General features: G+C 42.4%; 1 protein-coding gene across 1 annotated transcript in view; it reads right to left on the reverse strand.

The window, feature by feature from the left end:
- The window catches only part of GABBR2 (gamma-aminobutyric acid type B receptor subunit 2), a 288773-nt gene that overhangs the window by 203902 nt on the left and 63017 nt on the right, over positions 1 to 21854 (reverse strand). The window contains exon 3 of the mRNA XM_083519142.1: positions 10444 to 10614. Coding sequence (XP_083375268.1) covers positions 10444 to 10614 — 171 coding nt within the window. The remainder of the gene's footprint in view (positions 1 to 10443; positions 10615 to 21854) is intronic.

Here is a 21854-nt window from a genome sequence, read left to right on the forward strand (position 1 = left end):
AAAAGCACAAACAGGTGGAGGTAAAGCAAAGACTGAAAACATCCCCCCCCCCAACAAGTAGTGATCATTCTGCCAAAATTGACCACAATGACCATCTGTTCAGCATATGCAATTCCTCCCAGTGCATGCAAACAGCTCGACATTCACAGAATCCACCATTGTATCTGAGCATCTTTTGACTGGACTCAGTTTAGAAGATGCTATCACATTAGAGAAGCCAATGCTCTAAGTTTCATGCTTTGGCTTCCTGTTTTAAACACATTATCATAAAATGACCAAACCATGGATACTCTCATATTTCTGGCTGTTTGGAATGCACTGAATAGCCCTCATGACTAGGTATGCCTACATTACAGATGTGATTCTTCTGCTCCAATTGGCCACCAAGACACTTTACATCTGCCTAATATTTATCAAGTATGTTGTATGCCACCTTGTTCTATTTCCCGTAAAAGTAGGTTTACAGATATTGTGATTAATTTAATTGAATAAATGAAAACATAAATTCAATGTCTACTTCAGAGGCCCTCCTCAAAGTATCTTACGCCTGGGAGGGGGGAGGAAATAGCCATGTGGTGATCAAGGAGAAGGTTTTTTCAGAGGTGGCACCTGGATGAAGGAATGCCCTCTCCTAAAAGGTGAGGAAGGTGCAAATACAAAGATTAAGATATTTGTATTATCTAAGTTGCTCAGCACTCAATTTTATTGCTTTTTATACTGGTTTTATGGATTTTTTCCCCTGCTTTTAAAACTTTTGATATTTTATATTTCTATTAGTTCATATAATGTTTTGCATTTTTATTATTGTTTTTATTATTTTGGTCTGCTTAATGGAGAACGGCTCAGGACCGCAATACCTTAAGGACCACCTCTCCCCACATGAACCAACCTGGACCCTGCAATCATCATCTGAGGTCTTCCTTTGTGTGCCTCCTCCACAAGATGTATGGACGGTGGCAGCATGTGAATGGGGCCTTTTCTGCAGTGGCTCCATATTTGTGAAATGTTCTCCCCAAGGAGGCTTTGCCTGCCACCTTCTTTACATATCTTTAGGCACCAGGCAAAAAACATTTCTCTGTAACCAGGCGTTTACAATTCTATGGCCTTTTAAATGTGTTTGTGTGTAGGAGTTTTATTGGTTTGTTTCTGTTTTTGCTTTATTACCTATTTTGTGTTCTTATGTTGCATTTTCATGTTGTGAACCACCCTGTGATCTTCAGGAGCAGGGCGATATACAAATTTAATAAATAATAATAAGTGAAGCATATAAATGCTCTAAATAACATTAAAAAGAACAATGTTTCACCACTTCTCCAAGCTAACTTTGCACATGATTGGATTTCTTGTACAAACTGTGAACTATAGGGAGCCAACTTCAACAGCTGCGCTGGCTATTTATTATAATCATTGGTATGGATTTAACAGATTCTATATATGTATATAGTTTTAATTCTATCAATGTTTAATCGCTTCATATAGATTTTTCTATGCTTTTAGCGGTTCTTATTTTTATCTGTAAGCCAAATTGAGCCCCATCAGGGAAAATAGCGGGGTAAAAATATAATAATAATAATAATAATAATAATAGCAACAAGTTGCTTTTTGCCTTTCATATCTCCAAAAAGAAAAAGTACTCATTCCAAATAATGAATGCATTAAAAATAATAAAAGGTGACCATGTTGACATGAAAGATAAGCATCTCCCACCATTCAGTGCATAGCCCTTTAGGTCTTGCCATGTCCTCCTCAACTTGCTCCTGGGGCAACTAAGCCAGAGGCAACTGCCTTTATTAATCTGCCATCCTTCTCTTGACAGACAAGCTGTCCTAAAGTTATCTTGCAGAAATGAAACCGACATTGATGGAAAACACCAAAGGGAAGAAACCAACACAAATACCACTTCTGTACACTTTAGTAAGCTTTTTTAAATAATAATAATAATAATAATAATAATAATAATAATAATAATAATGGTGCAATGGCTGGAAGGTCAGTCTCTGGACTTTTGGAAGGTAAGTGCCAAGGATAACCTGCAATCATTCTTCCTTTCCACCCTCTATACTGGTTTAAATCTTCCAGAGACTAAATAATTGTTTGTTTTTATCTTGCAAGCAAATTAAAGAGTTGTTTGACAGGATACCAGGAGGACAACACGGGAATTAAAATTAATCCCCCAACTCACATAAAAGGAAACAATGGGTGAGTGAAAGGAGTGGAGACTACATCATGACTTAGTATTAAAGCGAGACGAACTGCACCTCAGTGTAACTCAAGCCAACGTAAAATGGAACATATTGAGCACAAAGTTCTTCTCTTTTGTCTTATAAAAACACAGCACTGGAACCAATGGCTGAACTAAGTTAGCATTCTGCTGTTCAAAGAACATTAGTAATGACTTCCTGTACTTTGCGGCAGCTTCCAGTAAGGGACCCTGGTTGATAGGAGAAATCTGCTGGAAACAAGCCACTAAAACATGAGGACATGTTTTAGGTGAAATGATTCCTTCCATTATAAAAGGGGTCAGGTGTCATGGATTTAAAAGTCCGCAACAGCAATTTGACAAGTGCATTCTGCCTTCCCAGTTTGCACTTCCCAAAACAATGCATGAACTGAAACTCAGGTGCATTTGGAAACTCACACTTCTCTGAATTCTGTGTTTCAGTTCTCGCAACAAAAGGTGTGCACAAAAATGTTTTTTGGTGAAAGTAGGTAAAGGTAAAGGGACCCCTGACCATTAGGTCCAGTTGTGACCGACTCTGGGGTTGCGGCGCTCATCTCGCTTTATTGGCCGAGGGAGCCGGAGTACAGCTTCCGGGTCATGTGGCCAGCATGACTAAGCTGCTTCTGGTGAACCAGAGCAGCACACGGAAATGCCGTTTACCTTCCCACCACAGTGGTACCTATTTATCTACTTGCACGTTGGTGTGCTTTCGAACTGGTAGGTTGGCAGGAGCAGGGACCGAGCAAAGGGAGCTCACCCCGTTGCGGAGATTCGAACCGCCAACCTTCTGATCAGCAAGTCCTAGGCTCTGTGGTTTAACCCACAGTGCCACCCGCGTCCCTTTGGTGAAAGTAGCATACAAACATTTTTGTTTGGAGAAAGTAGCATACAAAAATGCATTACAAACAGGGGAAACGTTTCCAGAGATGTGTGTATATTAGCAAAAACGTGAACTTGAATGCTGACAACGTTTTTGCGAGAATTTATTATTATTATTGTGAACTGTTATGAAAATGTGAGCTGAATTTAAGCCTGGAAAATCAAGGCACTGAATTTAAGAGATTGCCAACCCTTGCCAACTCCCATTAACTTTACTTCAAGCAGTGATCACAAAAAGCATGTGTTTTTAAACATTTGTCACATTTTTGGATATTCACATTTTACATATTTAGGTGTAGACTTAAAAAACAAACAAAACCCACAGGTATACAAAACTTTAAAAGGATATCACATAAACCGTAGCCAGCTTGAGGCTGTTCATGCACACCAAGAGTTGTTGGCAGCGACACAGCTGCATATGCTGTTTACATTAAAAGATGATGTGTTTCTACTGCAAACACTGGCTACAAGCAAGGCAGCCTTACGCTGAAAGCTGCTGCTGCAAAAATACCAAAATGGGCTGGGGTTTTTTGGGGGGGGGGCTTGCTTTGTGTTTTTTTAACGTAGCTCTTTCCAATTGCTGGCAGTTTGGGGTCTGCATCAAGTTTCGTTTTCCTTCTCAACGTGGATTATCACTGGGAATAACAATTCTGCAGCCTAAATTAGGCCCTGAGCGAGACTTGTGAGCTTCCCACCATCGGCAAATTAAGCCCTCTGGGGTGCAGAGGAAGGCCAATTACCTCCTACAGAAATGCCCAGGCTGGAACCCCAGTTGACTAAAACCTTGTAAACAGCCTTGTGAGAGAGACAGCCCCTCTTAGGAAAACCGGTTATTCTCCCCAAAATGGAGAGGATACTTACAGACTCCCAGCTTCACACTGGCTAAGCAAATACCATGTGGTTATTCAAAGACTGGTGCTTGAACTTCAAACACAGCTGTGACAAAGGTTGTTTTTGTGCCTAAAGAGTAAGGCGGCCCCTTGCTAAATATGTAAAGGTCCTAATTAAATCATGTCCAGCGGTGATATATACGGAGAGTCCTCTGCAAAGTGTCTGCCCATCTCCCCAACCACCAGCAGATGTCGAAACTTCTTCCTGACAAGCATGAATTATGATTGGCTGGGTGAGGCACTTGTCAGTCAATACCCACCTGGGTCAGATACCCCTTAAAAGATGACAACTGTGTTGCAGTCTTTGTCTTTTCTGAATCCCCTCCCACACTCCAGTAACCAGCAACTGATGCCTAAAGCGGCCTATGCCACAGGTAGCCACAGAGGGTAAGTGAACTTTGGATTAAGTGTAGGGTTAGTTATACCAATATTGTGGCACAGTGCTTTATATCTATTTTGAACTGCATGCAGTACTTGCTATTCCTCCCCTCTTCTTCCTTTTTCCTTTTTCAATAAACTACTTCATTGGATTTCTGTACCAGTTTGTGAACACACTCAAGGGCCAGTTAACCTCCCACATGGCTTAGGTTGCTGGGATCATGCAACTGGTTGTTAGAGTACAGTACAGTGGTACCTCGGGTTACATACGCTTCAGGTTACAGACGCTTCAGGTTACAGACTCCGCTAACCCAGAAATAGTACCTCGGGTTAAGAACTTTGCTTCAGGATGAGAACAGAAATTGTGCTCCGGTGGCGCGGCAGCAGTGGGAAGCCCCATTAGCTAAAGTGGTACTTCAGGTTAAGAACAGTTTCAGGCTAAGAAAGTACCTCCAAAACGAATTAAGTTATTAACTCAAGGTACCACTGTGCCTGGAAAAGTGGCGGGGGGGGGGCAGACTGGCATTGCCAAGCTGGAGATCTGGAATTTAGCGGGCTGCTCCCTTACTCCTGAGGTGACCACTGTAAGGCAGTAGGAATCCTGCACCCCTGGCTCTATGTGTGTATGTGTGAGAAGGTAGAGGCTCGTTCCCATTATCCAGATGGTAACTGTGGCTACAGCAAAAATAATGGCTTGTGCCCAAGGCTGCATACGAATAGTCTACCTAAGCTAGGTGATTATTATAGATTCTGTACAGCTACAAGGTTGAAGGCAAGGTGAGGCTCAAGACAAGCTTTTTATTCAGTCTGGGGAAACCAGACAATAGATGAAACTTGGAATGCATCTTCAAGCATGTCACAATAATGCGTTTTTTGGATGGGTGAGGTCAGAATTGGAGCTCACAACAACACTTTAGTTCTATTACTGCTTCTGGTACGACAGATTTTTTTTTTTTAAAAAAAGAAAGAAATGGAGCATATTCCTTAACTAGAGTCCTAAAAGACATATAGTGGAAAAATAAGACGTGGAGGATTTTGTCTGTGTTTATCTTAAAGGAAAAAACTGTACAAGGAATGAGAGAAATCCTCTATTTGTTTGTTGGAAATGGGATTGCTGTCTTATTTTCTTTTTCTCTCCTCCTCATGAAAATGATTCTTCTTCTTTGGCCATAAACACGGGTTTAACAATGAGTCCGTAAGTGACTGTGGAGGCCAATTCTGGATCCACGTGAACAGGGGACTCGACTGAATATTGGAAAAGCAATGTATTGGACATGTTGTGCTGCCTGCTTCTATGACCACGGAGCTTTTTGCTGCTGTTTGTGTGTCTCCAAGCTCAGTTCGTCAGTCTCACTTGAAACCGTGTGGAAGAGAAGGGAGGAAGCAATCAGAGAAATCTTTCTATCTCTCACTATTCTTAGATAACAGAAGCACCATGAGAGGAACAAGATAATAGAAAACCTACTTAAGACAAGAATCTAGTAGAAGCACTTTCTGTTCAGTCCCTACAATGGGAAGGACAAGCATGAGTATGAAAAAGCAACAACAGTTTGCATTTTATTTGTTAAAGCACCCATTTGGCATTTAAGAAAAAGGGGGAAAATAAATTATCATTAAACCATGTGTTTCTATAGAAATATGTTAATTTTACTTTGTGAAATTGCATTGTAAATGCAAAGCTCTAGATGCAAACAATTATTTATCTGTTTACTACCTTCAGGCTACCGTAGCAGTTGCTGTTTCTTTTATTTTGGGGGGTGGGAATCTGTGTAAAATTTAAACACAGGGGACTAATTAGCAATTTGTCCAAAAGAATCATAGAAGACTGAATTCACAACAAATGAGGTATCTGGATATCTTTCAGTATTATAAGGATTTTACATGCCTTAAAAATAAATAAATATGTATATCCATTTTGTAGCTTACTTGGACAAGGAATTGCCATACTGAATCAAATTTGAGGATAGAACTAGTTTTGCTTTTACAATTTGTCATAACTGCTTTTCTACGTACTGTGCTTGTCAATAACCCTGGAAAACTGGTGGTGGGGGAAGGCAGTTTTCCATTTATCTTCTCATTCCTGCCCTCCCCCATGTAAAATCTGTATATTGATTTCCATTCTTAAATGAAACAAGTGAATGGGGATTGGCTCTGCCAGCAGAGAGATCAAAGGACTCTCTCATTTTATAGAGAAATAGAATATCCTTAGAGTTTGATTGACTAGATTACTGCATAAATGATACATCCTGCCAGCACAGAAACTATCCCCCCACCCTCACAAGCTTGGTCATTCTTTGTAACTCAAAACACACCAATTCTAAAATGGATTAACTCTTTATGTACTGCCCACAGCTCTTTAGGGGAACAGCGGTATACAAATGAAATAAAATACACAGATAAATGTTTGAAGTAAGTCTCATAAAAATCAATAGGGTTTCCCAGTGCTTTTTTCTTAAATAAAATGTTTAGGGGTATTCTAATTTTCCTACTCATACTGAAATACTGTCTCTCAATGAGGCCAAACTTAGATTCACCAAATCTACCCCTAGATTCACAGGGGTATGCGAAAAAAAGCACTGGGGTTTCCCCACCAGTAAATGTGCTTAGAAATCGGGTCCTCCCTTAAAGAGGACATGTATTGCGGTGAGACCTGGAAACCGACACCATGTGTTGTGGGTGGGTATGATTGGTCAGCCACAACACCCGATTGGTAGGTCCCTCGTAGCTGGGTGTAATCTGGCCAATGGGACGCAGTCCAAACGATTCGAGGGACCTATTTATGCCCATGCACGTGACCCAGAGCTTCCTCTTTTGGCTCTTGCATTCAGAACATCTGCCCACCTCTCCCTAATTTTAGGGGTTTGCACTTGACCTTGCTATGCCGTCGTGTGTCGCCTGTCGTTGGGACAGGGGCACGGCAGGAGTTTTCTCCACTTGGCTGATTGGCTGTTGCCATTTGGGTTCCGCCTGCTGCGTAGCAAATCGTCACAACTTGTAAGGTTGCAGATAGGCTCTGGTTCATGTGATAGGGATGGGAGAACGCTCTCACCATCCCTATGTGAAGAGTATTCTGTTAAAGGAATCCAGGGACTCGATGGTTTGGTCAACCCCTGAGAGAGGGTTGTGCCCGTGCCTGAGTCCAGGGGGACATTTGGGTGGCGGAGTTAGCCCGTTCCCAGCTTTCCGCTTATCCAGGTGTTCACCCTTGGCTGACCTATGCTGGAACCCTGGGTCAACGCTACCTGCATGGCAGGTAGCTAGTCGAACCAGAGCCTATGCAACCACTCACTTTCTGTAATCAATAAAGTTGTGGCCTAAATTCTGCCAAAAATCAAAACCAAAATTTGAGTCAAGTGTGAATTTATTTAGGGGGGAGGTTTCTGGGTCTGAGCATGCAAATAGAGTTTCAGTATTTTGCCGTAACTTGAGGCACTTAACATCTCAAACTAAGCTAGTATATTAGACAGAATGCTATTTTTTGTTTGCTTTTCATTTTCTGTTTTTCTAATGCCATCTCACTTTTGTGTAATAGCTTTGCCTTAGGTGTTCAAAAACTCTTGCCAAATACCCACTAAGCCTGCAGCTGCTTGAAACTAAATTACTTTTGATACAGTGCAAAGAAGAGATAAACGGTACAACTGAAAATCAACCCAAGTTAAATAAGAAAGGTGTGTACAGACACATATCTGCTTTACTCTTGACGGCTGTTATCATGGGTTACTGTTTTACAGTTGCTACTGCTAAACAGTGCCTAGTAACTACAGTATAAAGGTAAAGGTAAAGGTACCCCTGACCATTAGGTCCAGTCGCGGACGACTGGGGTTGCATGCTCATCTCACTCTATAGGCCGAGGGAGCCGGTGTTTGTCCGCAGACAGCTTGCAGGTCATGTGGCCAGCATGGCTAAACCGCTTCTGGCGAACCAGAGCAGCACACGGAAACGCCGTTTACCTTCCTGCCAGAGCAGTACCTATTTATCTACTTGCACTTTGACGTGCTTTCGAACTGCTAGGTGGGCAGGAGCTGGGACCGAGGAATGGGAGCTCACCCCATTGTGGGGATTTGAACCGCCGACCTTCTGATTGGCAAGCCCTAGGCTCTGTGGTTTAGACCACAGCGCCACCTGCGTCCTAACTACAGTATAGGTAACTTTAAAATAGGAATGAGAAGGAGAACAAACCCCATCTGTCTGGGTTGAAGGAACTAGATAATGATAGCTAGGCTGAGTTTGGTGCCACTGTTTGACACTTGTTTTTTCATGCTAGACGTTGGCAATGAATAATTCTGAGAGCAAGTGTGGAGGAAATCCAATCCCCAGAACCATCACACCTATCACATGACAAGGCTGCCTGTATGCAGGTAATCCAGCACTTCAAAATCAATCTAGCTCTTTCTTCCCTCGATTGCCATTTATGGAATGCTCTCCCTAGGGAGACTCACCTGAGATCTTGAGGTGCCAGGCAAAAACATTCCTCTTCTCCCAGGTCTTTGGCTAATTATTGTTTTTGCTTGTTATTATGGTATGCATTTTTGTGTGTTTTTATATTGTACAGCTGCCCTGTGATCTTCAGATGAAGTTCACATTGACATTTAATAAACAATACATTGAAATTTAACATTAACATTTAATAAATAATAATTATAACTATGCACAAAAATAGCTGTATATTTATTTGGATATTGGGTCATATACATTACTCCGGGAACGCCCCCCTCAAAAGTGAAAATCATGTTTGACTTGAAAAGTTTGCAGACTATTCAACGCTGTGGGAAGAAAGCCTACGAGATACCTATCTTATTATAGCTTCACACATTTCACACCAACACAGCCTTTTGTCTTAGGACTAGAAGTACAGAAAGCTAAATTTATCAGAACCAGTTCATACAATGCTTTTCCCTATTATTCAAGCCCTCTTGCATGTGAGCTTGAATGTTGGGCTCATACAAGCTCACATTGCAGGGACAGGTGGAAGGGTTCACACAGACTGCATAAAGTCTCCTTTGAACTCCTGACTCAAAGCATTGGCATAATGAGATCCATGCTCTGACTTAGAATAAAGGTAAAGGGACCCCTGACCATTAGGTCCAGTCGTGACCGACTCTGGGGTTGCGGCGCTCATCTCACTTTATTGGCCGAGGGAGCCGGCGTACAGCTTCCGGGTCATGTGGCCAGCATGATTAAGCCGCTTCTGGCGAACCAGAGCAGTGCATGGAAACGCCGTTTACCTTTCCACCAGAGCGGTACCTATTTATCTACTTGCACTTTGCCGTGCTTTCGAACTGGTAGGTTGGCAGGAGCAGGGACCGAGCAACGGGAGCTCACCCTGTCACGGGGATTCAAACCGCCGACCTTTTGATTGGCAAGTCCTAGGCTCTGTGCCACCCGCTTCCCTTCTGACTTAGAATAGGAAAGAAATAGGGGAATTGTTCAGAGTTCTTGCTAATATGTCCAGGTGTCAGAAATAGAAAGGGTTAAACCAGAAATCGCAACCTCAGGCTCTGTTCTGAGAGAAGAGGCATAGGGCAGCCTGACTTGCCTCTGCACTCTTTCCCAACTCTTCTCACTAGCCTCTTGACCCAATCAGAACAAGCCTTTCAACCATGCTATTTGTGTCCGATTACGCATCTGCTTTGCAGGGATAATCCTTGTTCATAGCCTGACCCTTGGAAAGCCAAGACTTATTCATGTGAACCTGAGCTTGGCTGCCCATCTCACACCCAAGTATCTTCTAACCAACCTAGTACAGAAAAATCTCATCTGAACAACAGAGGAAGACTGCTATTGTTGCACTCATGCCTTCCTTGTGATCATGTTGTTGGTCAGTGTGGGACACAGGGTACTGGACTAGGTAGGACTTTGGTTTGATTCAACAGTGCTTCTCTTATGTGATTCCACCCCCCATATTCTGAAGTGAGATGATCCTGAAGTGACAACGCTTGAAATGACTTCTGCCACTTTGAGCCAGCACCCACTGAAATGCTTCTTTGAAATACAAGTATCTCAACTCGCCAACGCATGCAAAAACATGCAACTTTCGCAGCTAGTTTCTAGAACAAGAATTTAAGCAGATCTTACCTCAGAAAATCTTTGTATGTCTTGGGTCAAAGTCCCCACCCTTTTCCATTTGTAGTGTTTGAGCAACTTCAGAATTGCAGGGTTCACAGCGTTATCGGATGGCACTGTCCGGAAGAAATAAGGATACTTTTTCTTATCAGCTAACTCTGGTGTCGTTGCTGCGAAGGAAAGCTGAAAAACAAAAACCATTTTTCAAAATATCAGCTTAATCTAATAGTCTGCAATATGTGTGTGTGTTATGAAAGATTAAAACAAAAACCAATTACATACATGCCTGTTATCCAAATTATACATATGCCTGCCCCAGAACATGGCCATAGCTGTAAGTAATACCAATAGGAGGATTCCTGATAAAAATAGCTGCTCCAGAGGTCAGGTCCTGCTTTGATGGGAGATGGAGCTTCAAGAGTTTGGGGGTGGGGAGATCTCTTTCTATTGATGGGCAGAAGGGCTCTCATGTGACAGTGAAAATATGTGAAAAACACTGATCCACACTTGCTTTCCCATGCAACCAATTTACCACATGCAAAACATATGCACATTGATTGGTCCCGAGTTGCCTCCTCATAGATTCTCAAGTCCATACAGAAGGTTATCCTTGAAGCCAATGGATCAACTGGGCTCATAATATGAATTATGCATCTATTAATGTACATAGATATGATACTAGATTTTTATCTAATATCTAGTTAACAGGAAAACCAGGTTGCATTTATTTGCATGAAATTAATTCAGCGGCGATTTAGCTACAGTTTCTGTAAATGATTTCAGTGGTTTAGGCCAGAATAAAGCTCCCACTGGTGGTAGCTTCCTGTGAGATGAGTTCTGCTAATGAGAATCCCTGCAATCCCGTAGCCCCTTAAAAATCTGTTTCAGGGGCTGTGAGGGGGGCCGGGAATTCCACACACAAAAAGCTGCTCTGCTCCGTCCTCTAGCAAGAGCTTTCAATCCTGGATAGTAGAAGGAGTCCCACCTCACCACTGTTCCCCATTCATAGAGGGCCAGTGAGGATGCAAGCCATTCATAATACAGTGGTACCTCGGGTTACATACGCTTCAGGTTACATACGCTTCAGGTTACAGACTCTGCTAACCCAGAAATAGTGCTTCAGGTTAAGAACTTTGCTTCAGGATGAGAACAGAAATCGTGCTCTGGTGGTGTGGCAGCAGCAGGAGGCCCCATTAGCTAAAGTGGTGCTTCAGGTTAAGTACAGACTTCTGGAACGAATTAAGTACTTAACCCGAGGTACCACTGTACTGTTGCTTGATTCTCCCACAGCCCACAGCAGCAGCCTTGTATTCAAACAGAAATTAAACACTGCTCCCAAACGTTGCTCTGACTCACCCTCCAGCTTGCTGATTTTCTTCTAGGTCACATCACTGCTACCTCCAAACTCTGGCTTTTTTCTGTTGAGGGAGGGGGCCTCATCCATTTGCCATCTTGCACCAAGCCCCTTAATGGCTCGCCATCCAGGCTATCACCTCACCAGGAGGGTAGCCCGGCTATTCCAAGAATTAGAAGCCTGGATTAAATTCTAACACTTGCTGGATCCAGAGTTTAGAGGGGTCTGGCGCACCATTTTAACACCCCGAACGCCTAACAATATAATTCTTGTTAAAAGTATATATACACAAAATAACTATCTCTTGGCACTTATAACAATTCTACATACAGTGGGTACAAACGCTTCGGGTTACAAGCACTTTGGGTTACAAACTCCACTAATCCGGGAGTAGTCTCTCGGGTTGCAAACTTTGCCCCAGGATGAGAACGGAAACTGTGCGCTGGCAGCAGGAGGCCCCATTAGCGAAAGAGTGCTTCAGGTTAAGAACGGGTTAAGAACAGACCTCCGGAACGAATTAAGTTCGTAACCCGAGGTACCACTGTATTGAGTACTGACAATTGAATCAATCCACTGCTAGCAACAATGAATACCACTAGAATTTCTAAATCCCAATTTTGTTATTCAAACATACATAAAACCTTATTATTGATATATTTTAATAGACATATAGTTTTAATTCTATTGATGTTTAATTGTTTTTAAATAATTTTTAAATGTTTTTAGCGGTTCTTATTTTTATCTGTAAGCTGTTGGGTTCCCCTTCAGGTGGGGTATGAATGAAATAACAACAACATGTCCCATTAAAGCACATATTTTGTTTTATTTTTTATTTAAAATTGTTTTTATTTGATTTTACAAATATAGAGTTAAAACAATACCAAAAACCTATCCATATATAGAGATTCCTCTGAATCTTGAGACTTCCCACCATCCCCTCCATGGGTCCTGTTGTCAACATTTTCAACTGCATATTATTTTGTAATCTATATTTGAATCTGTCCATATTGTCCATAGTGTTTGTTACAAGTGTTATAAAAATCCTGCTAATTAAAGTACATATTTTAAATACATATTAAATATCAGTGATAATTTAATTTCTCCAGCAAACATCATAAAATTTCCAAATGCTAATAGCATTTTAAGACTTCTTCTTTTTCTAAAAAATCACATGTAATATATAATTTGGTATCTGAAGAAGTGTGCATGCACACAAAAGCTCATACCAATAACAAACTTAGTTGGTCTCTAAGGTGCTACTGGAAGGAATTTTTATTTTATTTTATATAATTTCAGTTTGCAATAAGCAAATGACTTGTGAACTGGGATGCACTTAATTTGGTTAGGAGGTGAGAAGAGCTACAAACCTTCCAAAGTTTCCCATTAAAGGTACTGGAACTTTGTCCTAATGCCAAATATTTGCACTAGCTAGCAGTTCCAAATCAAGATGCACATAGACTACATTGTTCAGACAGTGGAGATTAGCAGTCAGCACTTCCTTCACTCCCCTGTATTCTACCCATTATCCATCCTGCCGCTTGCAGCATTTCCGAGCCACTAAACATTTCATAATTAAAGGATTCCAACAGGCAGAATCCTCTAATTATAGCTCTCTATAATTTGAAACTTTCCCATTGCTATTCTAAATACATGAGAATTATAGGGTCACAGGCATGCCTCTGTGTTAAGAGTGAGTTGGCCAAATCACATTCTGCCATTATTATGAGAAATTGTGAGGGCCAGGAGGTTTTATGGCTTCTGGTTAGAAAATGGTTCAGTGGACTGAGATGATACTTGGCAGAGTGTGAAAAGTAAGTTTGAGGATGGTCCTTGATGAATTTGGAGTAGAAAGGATAAGAAATTGCTTGTTTCCAAGGAGGTAAAAACGTCTGTTGAACAATTAAGGGTTTACAGACTGAACTAGATAGCCAATGTTCTACTGTCAGAACACCAGCTGCTAGGATTTGTGTAGGGTTTATTTCTTGCCCTCTTCTTCTCCCAATGATAACCCACAATGAAGGAACGCGGGTGGCGCTGTGGGTTAAACCACAGAGCCTAGGACTTGCCGATCAGAAGGACGAAGGTTCGAATCCCCATGACGGGGTGAGCTCCCATTGCTCGGTCCCTGCTCCTGCCAACCTAGCAGTTCGAAAGCACCTCAAAGTGCAAGTAGATAAATAGGTACCACTCTGGCGAGAAAGTAAACAGTATTTCCGTGCACTGCTCTGGTTCGCCAGAAGTGGCTTTGTCATGCTGCCCACGTGACCCGGAAGCTGTACGCCGGCTCCCTAGGCCAATAAAGCGAGATGAGCGCCGCAACCCCAGAGTCGGTCACGACTGGACCTAATGGTCAGGGGTCCCTTTACCTTACCTTTATTCCTTGCCCTCTTCTTCTCCCAGTGATAACCCACAAGGCAGCAGATATTTCCTCCTGGATGAGATGCCTTCCTCCCAGGTTAGTGAGCCCCATCTGCCCCTCACTTCCCTGTACAGCACATGCAGAAACTGCCTTCTTTACCATTGGACCCACTTTTGGTCTCATCCGCTCAATCCACTGGAGCCCCTAACTCACCAAGGGTTTGAAACCCAACGTCTGCCCTCACCTGGTTTAGCCAGCTAGTCGCTGCAGGGTGTGGCCATTGCCGCATGCTGACAGCTTCTAGGAACCACAGGTGAGAGCAGAGTGCGGGGGGGGGGACCAAAGGTGGACAAACGATCCCAGAAGGAGCATGACGTGTTCCGTACCAGAGGCACGAATATTCCTTTTTTTAAAACCCCTTTGAGATGTTTTGTCAAAACAAAAAAAGCAGCTCAGAAATAAAATATTGGAGAAAACATTCCAGATTGTGTTTTTAATATTTTATGATCAAATGTGTGTCTCAGTGAAAAATGCAATGTAATTAGCTGCCACCAATCCTTTGTCACACTGTTAACAAATTAGCAACTTATTCAAGCGAGCTTTTAAAATTATTTCATTTCATTTACAGACAAGAAAAAAAACTGAACAAAAAACATGGTTACTTCCTAACTTCCATTCTTCCCTAAGACAAAAGTTCCATGATGTGAAGTTACCCAGCTTTAGACATGAGTGACAAGTATTTCTTACCAAATATCCTAAGCTGTCAGAAGAGCTGAAGGCTCTATATGGGAAAGGAATTTTGCAATCTTCTGTTTCTACTTCATTTTCGGTATTTTTAAAATCTTATATACACTTCCACTGACACTAGTGAAAATCCCAAACCATCCATTCACTAATTAGCCAAATTTTACTCCATAAACTTTATGTTACACCTATGCTTTTCAGCCCATACCAATGAATGTTATTAATAAATCACACTATTCTGGAACGATCCTTCAGCCAGGATCAAAAAGCAAAAGAAAGGAAAGAATAACAATGCTGAAGCAAAAATATATGGAAAATTGCTTGTCCAAAGGGCATGTGGGGAACTTGGCAACATGTAAAGAGTTACCGGGGGCAATTTGAAGTGGCTTGTTTGGATGGCAGAGGTGGTAAACAAACCTTGGCAAAGCTCTTTGTGAAGGAAACAGAAAGCAAATTTCCCTCTGCTTTTCATGACAAGTTGCACCTCTCAACTCGGACATGTTCTACATAACTATTAAAAAAGGATGGGGAATCCCCAGCCAATGGGCCAGATATAGCCAGCAGGTGAATTTACATCAGTCTTCTGGGTTCTTTCCTGCCCATCAGCTGTTCAGTGACAAGAGATGACGGTTGTGCAAAGCATGCAAACCAACTCCTTCCTCTGCAATAAGAACTGCTGGAAGAAGACCAAAGCACAGCCAAAATTGTCTTAACAGGCAGGAAGACTTGTGCTCTGTGCATTCTGAATACAGTATATGGTTCAAAGGTCCACAAGCAGAGACCTAGGAATAAGCAAAGCCATTATCCTGACATGCTCCTCCTGCTCCACCTTTGAAGAGCGGGAAGGAGCCTGTCATTCATGCATTTCTCATCCTAATGCCATGGATTGGCTGGAGACAGAGGAGTGGTGGGAGGCACCAGCTGGGGAACCCCCAAGGGAAAAAGGCTCAGAGGGAGGTCAGAGGGGAAAGAGGCAAATTATGTAAAAATTTAATGGTGAACAAAAAAAAAGGTCATATATATCTTAAAACAGGCTTCCTCAACCTTGGCCCTCCAGGTGTTTTTGGTCTACAACTCCCATGATCCCTAGCTAGCAGGACCAGTGGTTAGGGATGATGGGAATTGTAGTCTCAAAACATCTGGAGGGCTGAGGTTGAAGAAGCCTGTCTTAAAAGGTGAACAAGCACATGTACTGACTGACACATCTCCTTGGGGCAACCATTGGAAGAACCCCGATCCGTTCATTGGAAAGGTTTGAAATCTTTCCTGCCAAATCTCATTCAGGGGAGGCCTCAAAAGTGGAAAGGCTGCTATTTACATTACAATATTCATGTTCAATGTACTCATGCAACAAATATAACATCTAGTATAACTGCCTGGTTCAGGCCCAAACTGTGAGCTTTATTAGAGTTCAGCACAAGCACATTGAAATGAGCTCGGAGATTTGCCAAGGAAGCATGTTTTAACTGCAGTACTTTGTTCAGTATAAGGGCATCTACTGAGCACATCTCTGTGCAGGTGATACAAGCAGAAAGTTTAATTACCCTTAAATCCGCTTTTTAACTCTCAGTTTTTCTTAACACTCGCACTTAAATGTTACACATGGCTATCAGCTGATGTCTTTAGAGCTGAGAGATTGCAAGTGTGAAAACAGCTGTGACAGTAACTGCTTTATAATCACAACAATCGGGGTGTCATGTCAGTTTTTCTACCTCTAATTTGTCTTAAGAGAGCATGGAGCACAGCTAACAAAAGATCACGTTAAAAAAAAGAGTAAATCAACACAGGATTGCAATATTTCATCAAACAATAAACGAAAATGATATTTCTGAAAATGTGATGTGTATTCAGTTTCTTTGTCATATCATTATTAAGAGCACCCTGCTTCAGATAAACTTGAAGATTTCTCTGTATAGAATCTATTATATTTTGTTATTGTTACAGCGATGTGTAGGCAGTGCTGTTCATGATCACTTTACAGAAGGAAAGGCAAGCGTATGATAGCAAACCTGCTAGAACTGTCAGTAGCAGCAATGCTGCATAATGGAGCGGTGCATCCATTTCATTGTGTTCCATTTCTATGCAGAGGGGGGAAGCTAACTGGAGGGTAAAGGTTTGCCAAGTCATGCAGGTGTTAAGCAGAAACCCACTCGCTGGATCATCACCTTGTTGTGGTGAGTGGGCTTGCATGTTCCTATGACCCTTGCGAGCAAAGCCGTCGGGAATCTCCTACTCCAAGCAGGTTCACCCAAGGTGGTAAGGTCAGAGGGAAGGAGCTAGACAAAGAATGATCCAAGAAGTCCTCAACGGCAGAACAGACAGATGATAACAAGCGGCATGTTACAACGACTGTGAAGGCGGATGAAGGCTGCAGCAGATAGGAATCTACCGGTTTGTTGTGACTACTTCATGCCATCGGAACAGAGCCCTACTGCGAAGACTGTGCATTGGTCAGCGTGAACTGATCTACACACATAAAACAAATTCATGCACAGGCGTCTTCCATAAACCCAACCTAAAACCCAAAAGTCCCATGGTGATTGACAAATGGTAACAGGGGCAGGATCGTGAAATCTGGAAGCCCCTAGTCATGAACCGGCACATGGGCATTGGATACAGATTCAGTCGTTCTGACTCAAGGAAAGAGGCAGTTGAGCAGATCGGCAGCCGTATCTATGACTGAGCAGCCCTTTTTAGGATCCACTCTGCTCACCCCAAAACGGGGAAGGGCTAGAAAAGGTGCCCTAAACATAGTCTGCCTCCCTTTTTCCTGACTGGATTACCGCGCCCAGTGGGGTCACCACCTAGCAGTCGTAAAAGACAATTGAACTTTGGAACATGGAATATACGGACTTTGTCAGATAACACAGACAGCTAGCATCCTGAACGCCGAACTGCCATCATTGCAAGAGAGCTGTGATGTTTTAACATCGATATAGCAGCGCTTCAAGAGACTCGAAGAGCAGGCGAGGGACAAATGAAGGAAGAAAATGGAGGTTGCACATTCAGATAGAAAGGTCTATCCGAACAAGAACATCAAATACATGGGGTAGGCTTCGCTATCAAAAATAACCTTGTGAAGCTCCTGTCAGAAGTCCCTACCAGCATTAATGAGCAACTCTCAACCCTGCGAATAAAGCTCACCAAAAACCAACAGGCTACTATTTTAAGTGCTTATGCACCAACACTGGATGCCGATGAGGACATTAAAGAAAATTTTTACTCTCAGCTGGATACCGTCCTATCAGAGATGCCTAAGGAAGATAAAATTATCCTCCTGGGTGATTTTAATGCAAGAGTTGGGCAAGATTTTGATCTGTGGCCTGGGACCATTGGGAAAGAAGGAGTTGGCAACAGCAACAAGAAAGGAATCTTACTTTTGATGATATGTGCAGTGCATAACCTTGTTATTACCAATAACTCTTGCGACAGAAAAATAAATTTAAAACTTCATGGAGGCATCATCAGTCAGACCACTGGCACCTCTTATTGTCCGTGCTAAAGATCGTCATGATGTGCTCCTTACCAGAGCTATGACGAGCACTGATGACTGCTGGACAGATCACCGACTAATACACTCCACGATGGCTATCAAGATTATACCTCAACGCAGGCTTCAAGGAAGGAAACCAAGGCGCAAAATAAACACTCAAGCCCTTCAAGATCCCATTAGGTGGGATTGCTTCCAAACGACTCTTCTATGGGCCAATAAATCATGGCATATGCCCCCTATGCTCAGCAGACGGTATCACACTTCTAAAAGATAAAGAAGCTATTACACAGTGCTGGAAAGAACATTACCAACATCTCCTTAACCGCAACTCCCCCATAACTGCTGAGGTCCTCTCACAAATTCCACAAAAACAAATTAGAGATGAGCTTGCAGTATCTCCAAATCTGGGAGAGTTGTGTACAGCTATTAACCAAATGAAAAACAACAAAGCCAGTGGACCTGATGGGATACCTGCCGAAATCTTCAAAGTAGGCGGGATTGAATTTACACAACAACTTCACAAGCTCACCGAAAAAATCTGGGAAAGAGAAGAAATCCCAGCAGACTTTAGAGATGCCAAAATTATCAGTCTCTTTAAAAAGGTGGCAAAACTGATTGTGGAAACTATTGAGGCATCTCTCTATTAGCCGCGGCCGGCAAAATTCTTGCAAGGATCTTGGCAAACCGTCTCGTAACAATATCCAAGGTGACTCTTCCTGAATCCCAAAATGGTTTTTGGCCTTCTAGGGGGACAGTGGACATGATTTTCACTGCTCAACAGCTTCAAGAAAAATGCAGAGTGCAAACCCAACCCCTGTAAATGGTGTTTATTGACCTGACTAAGGCTTTCGACACTGTAAATCATAATGCCCTGTGGACTGTCCTTCTGAAAACTGGCTGCCCAGATAAATTTGTAAAAATAATTTGGCTCCTTCATGATAATATGACAGCAACAATAGCAGATAACAATGGCTCTCAAAGTGAACCATTCACAGTGGGATCAGGTGTTAAAATGGGTTGTGTTATTGCCCCAACTCTATTCATTATTTTCATTGCCATGATCTTACACTTTGTTGAAGGGAAACTCCCCACCAAAGTAGAACTCATATATTGAACAGATGGAAAGCTCTTCAAACTGAGCAGGCTGAAAGCAAAGAGTAAGGTTACTGTAACTTCTGTTATAGAGCTTCAGTATGCTGATGACAACGTAGTGTGTGCAGGCTCAGAGGATTACCTCCAAACCATCCTAAATATCTTTGCAGAAGCTTACAAAAAGCTTCACCTATCACTCAACATCCAAAAGGCAAAGTGCTGCACCAACAAGTACAAAATAACCCCTCTGCAGCACCCCAAATCCAACTCAATGGCTTAATGTTGGAAAATGTCAATCACTTCTCCTACCTAGGCAGTTATCTTTCCACAAGGGCCAACATTGATGCTGAAATCCAGCATCGCCTGAGCTCTGCAAGTGCAGCTTTCTCCCGATTGAAGTGCAGAGTGTTTGAGGACCGGGACATTCGCAGGGAAACCAAAATGCTTGTTTACAAAGCTACTGTACCACCAACCTTACCATATGCTTGTGAAACATGGACCACTTAAAAACAGCATCTCCAGCTCCTCAAAAGATTCCATCAACAGTGTCTCCAAAAAATTTTACACATCACTTGGGAAGACAGACGAACTAATATCAGTGTACTAGAAGAAGCAAAGATCACTAGTGTTGAAGCAATGATTCTTCAACATCAACTTCGTTGGACTGGTCATGTTGTGCGGATGCCTGATTATCGACTTCCAAAACAACTACTCTATTCCGAACTTAAAAATGCAAAGCGTAATGCTGGTGGTCAATAAAAGAGGTTTAAAGACTGTCTCAAGGGAAATCTGAAAAGATGTAGTATAAACACTGACAACTGGGAAACACTGGTCTGCGAGCACTCCAGTTGGAGAACAGCCTTTACCAAAAGGTGTCATGGGCTTTGAAGACACTCAAACTCAGGATGCAAGGGAGAAACGTGCTAGGAGGAAGGCACGCTTGGCAAATCCACACTGTGATCAACTCCTGCCCGGAAACCAATGTCCCCACTGTGGAAGGACGTGTGGATCCAGAATTGGCCTCCACAGTCACTTACGGACTCATTGTTAAAACCGTGTTAATGGAAGACAATCTTACTCAGCTACAAGTGATCACCAAAGAAGAGAAGAAGAAGCAGAAACAGCCAGGGAAAAAGAATTTGCGACATAGGAACAGATTCTTAGCCAGCAGTTGCATTGGACCCAGAAGTCAAGAGAATATATTGGTGGCGACTGATTCTTGTATTCAGTCCCTCCCCTCACAGGGAAAAGGGACAGGTTTGCCATTGGTGCATAAACTGAGGTAAGCCAGTCAAGGTTCCCCTTAAGGCAGTATGGAGGCAGGCAGATGCTGCAGCCAATCCCATGCACAGCTCAGCTTGCACCTCTTGTAGCCATGAAGAACTAGTGACCCTCAAAGCTATAAGACTGAAAGCACTGGATTTAAGATGGTGCAGGCAGCTCCCCACCATAGGGTACCAAGATGACGAGGCACAAAATAATAATTAAACAAATAAACAAATAAATAATGACAATAATACAGTGGTACCTCGGTTTTCAAATGTAATCCTTTCTGGAAGACCGTTCGGGTTCTGAAACGTTCAAAAACCGAGGACTCAACAGCTGACAGCTAGGCCTCAGCATCCTGCACTCAGCGGAAGCCACATGGCATGTTCGACTTCTGAGGCATGTTCAAAAACCGAAGCATTTATGTTGTTCAAAAACTGAAATGTTCTTCAACAGAGACATTCGAAAACCAAGGTACCACTGTACTTATATAGGTAGCTACCAAGAAGAGCCATTTGAAAAGCAACTGTAACAAAAGGAATTATTGTGAAAATAAGGGGGGGGGATTGAGGGTGGTGTCCTTGCTCAGGGTATAATATTGCCAAAGTCTGCTCCTGCTCCCACAGAGCCCCTTAATCCCCCTTATTAGCTCATCACCCAGGGTATCACCTCACCAGGGAGCTAGCCTAACTATTCCCAAAATAATAAGCCTTTATTAAATTCTAACACTTGCTGGATCCAGGGTCACACCCCAAACTCATAACAGTATGTCCCAGACATGGTGTACTGTTTTTTGTGAATACTGCTCACCACAAAGAGAGCACCCAAGTCTTACTGAACAAACATCCATACAGCGTTCATAACAATATGAAACAGAACCCAGGAATGTAATTTGAATGAGCTGAAGACAATATTATTCTGAAGGACTGTAGTGTACTAATGTCTTTTAGCCACACCACTGTGGTTTCCAAACTCCATTTCAACAGCACGTTTGCAAGGTTGGAGTACTCTCCTTTGACTGAGTGGCAGACTGTTTTCCTTCAAATCTAACATCTTAATGAGGAGCAGGAAACAAAAACTGCTGGCCTTTGGCTCAGCTCTGTTCATTAACCAAG

Source organism: Podarcis liolepis, assembly GCF_965112155.1.
Source record: "Podarcis liolepis genome assembly, chromosome: 8".
NCBI lineage: Eukaryota > Metazoa > Chordata > Lepidosauria > Squamata > Lacertidae > Podarcis > Podarcis liolepis.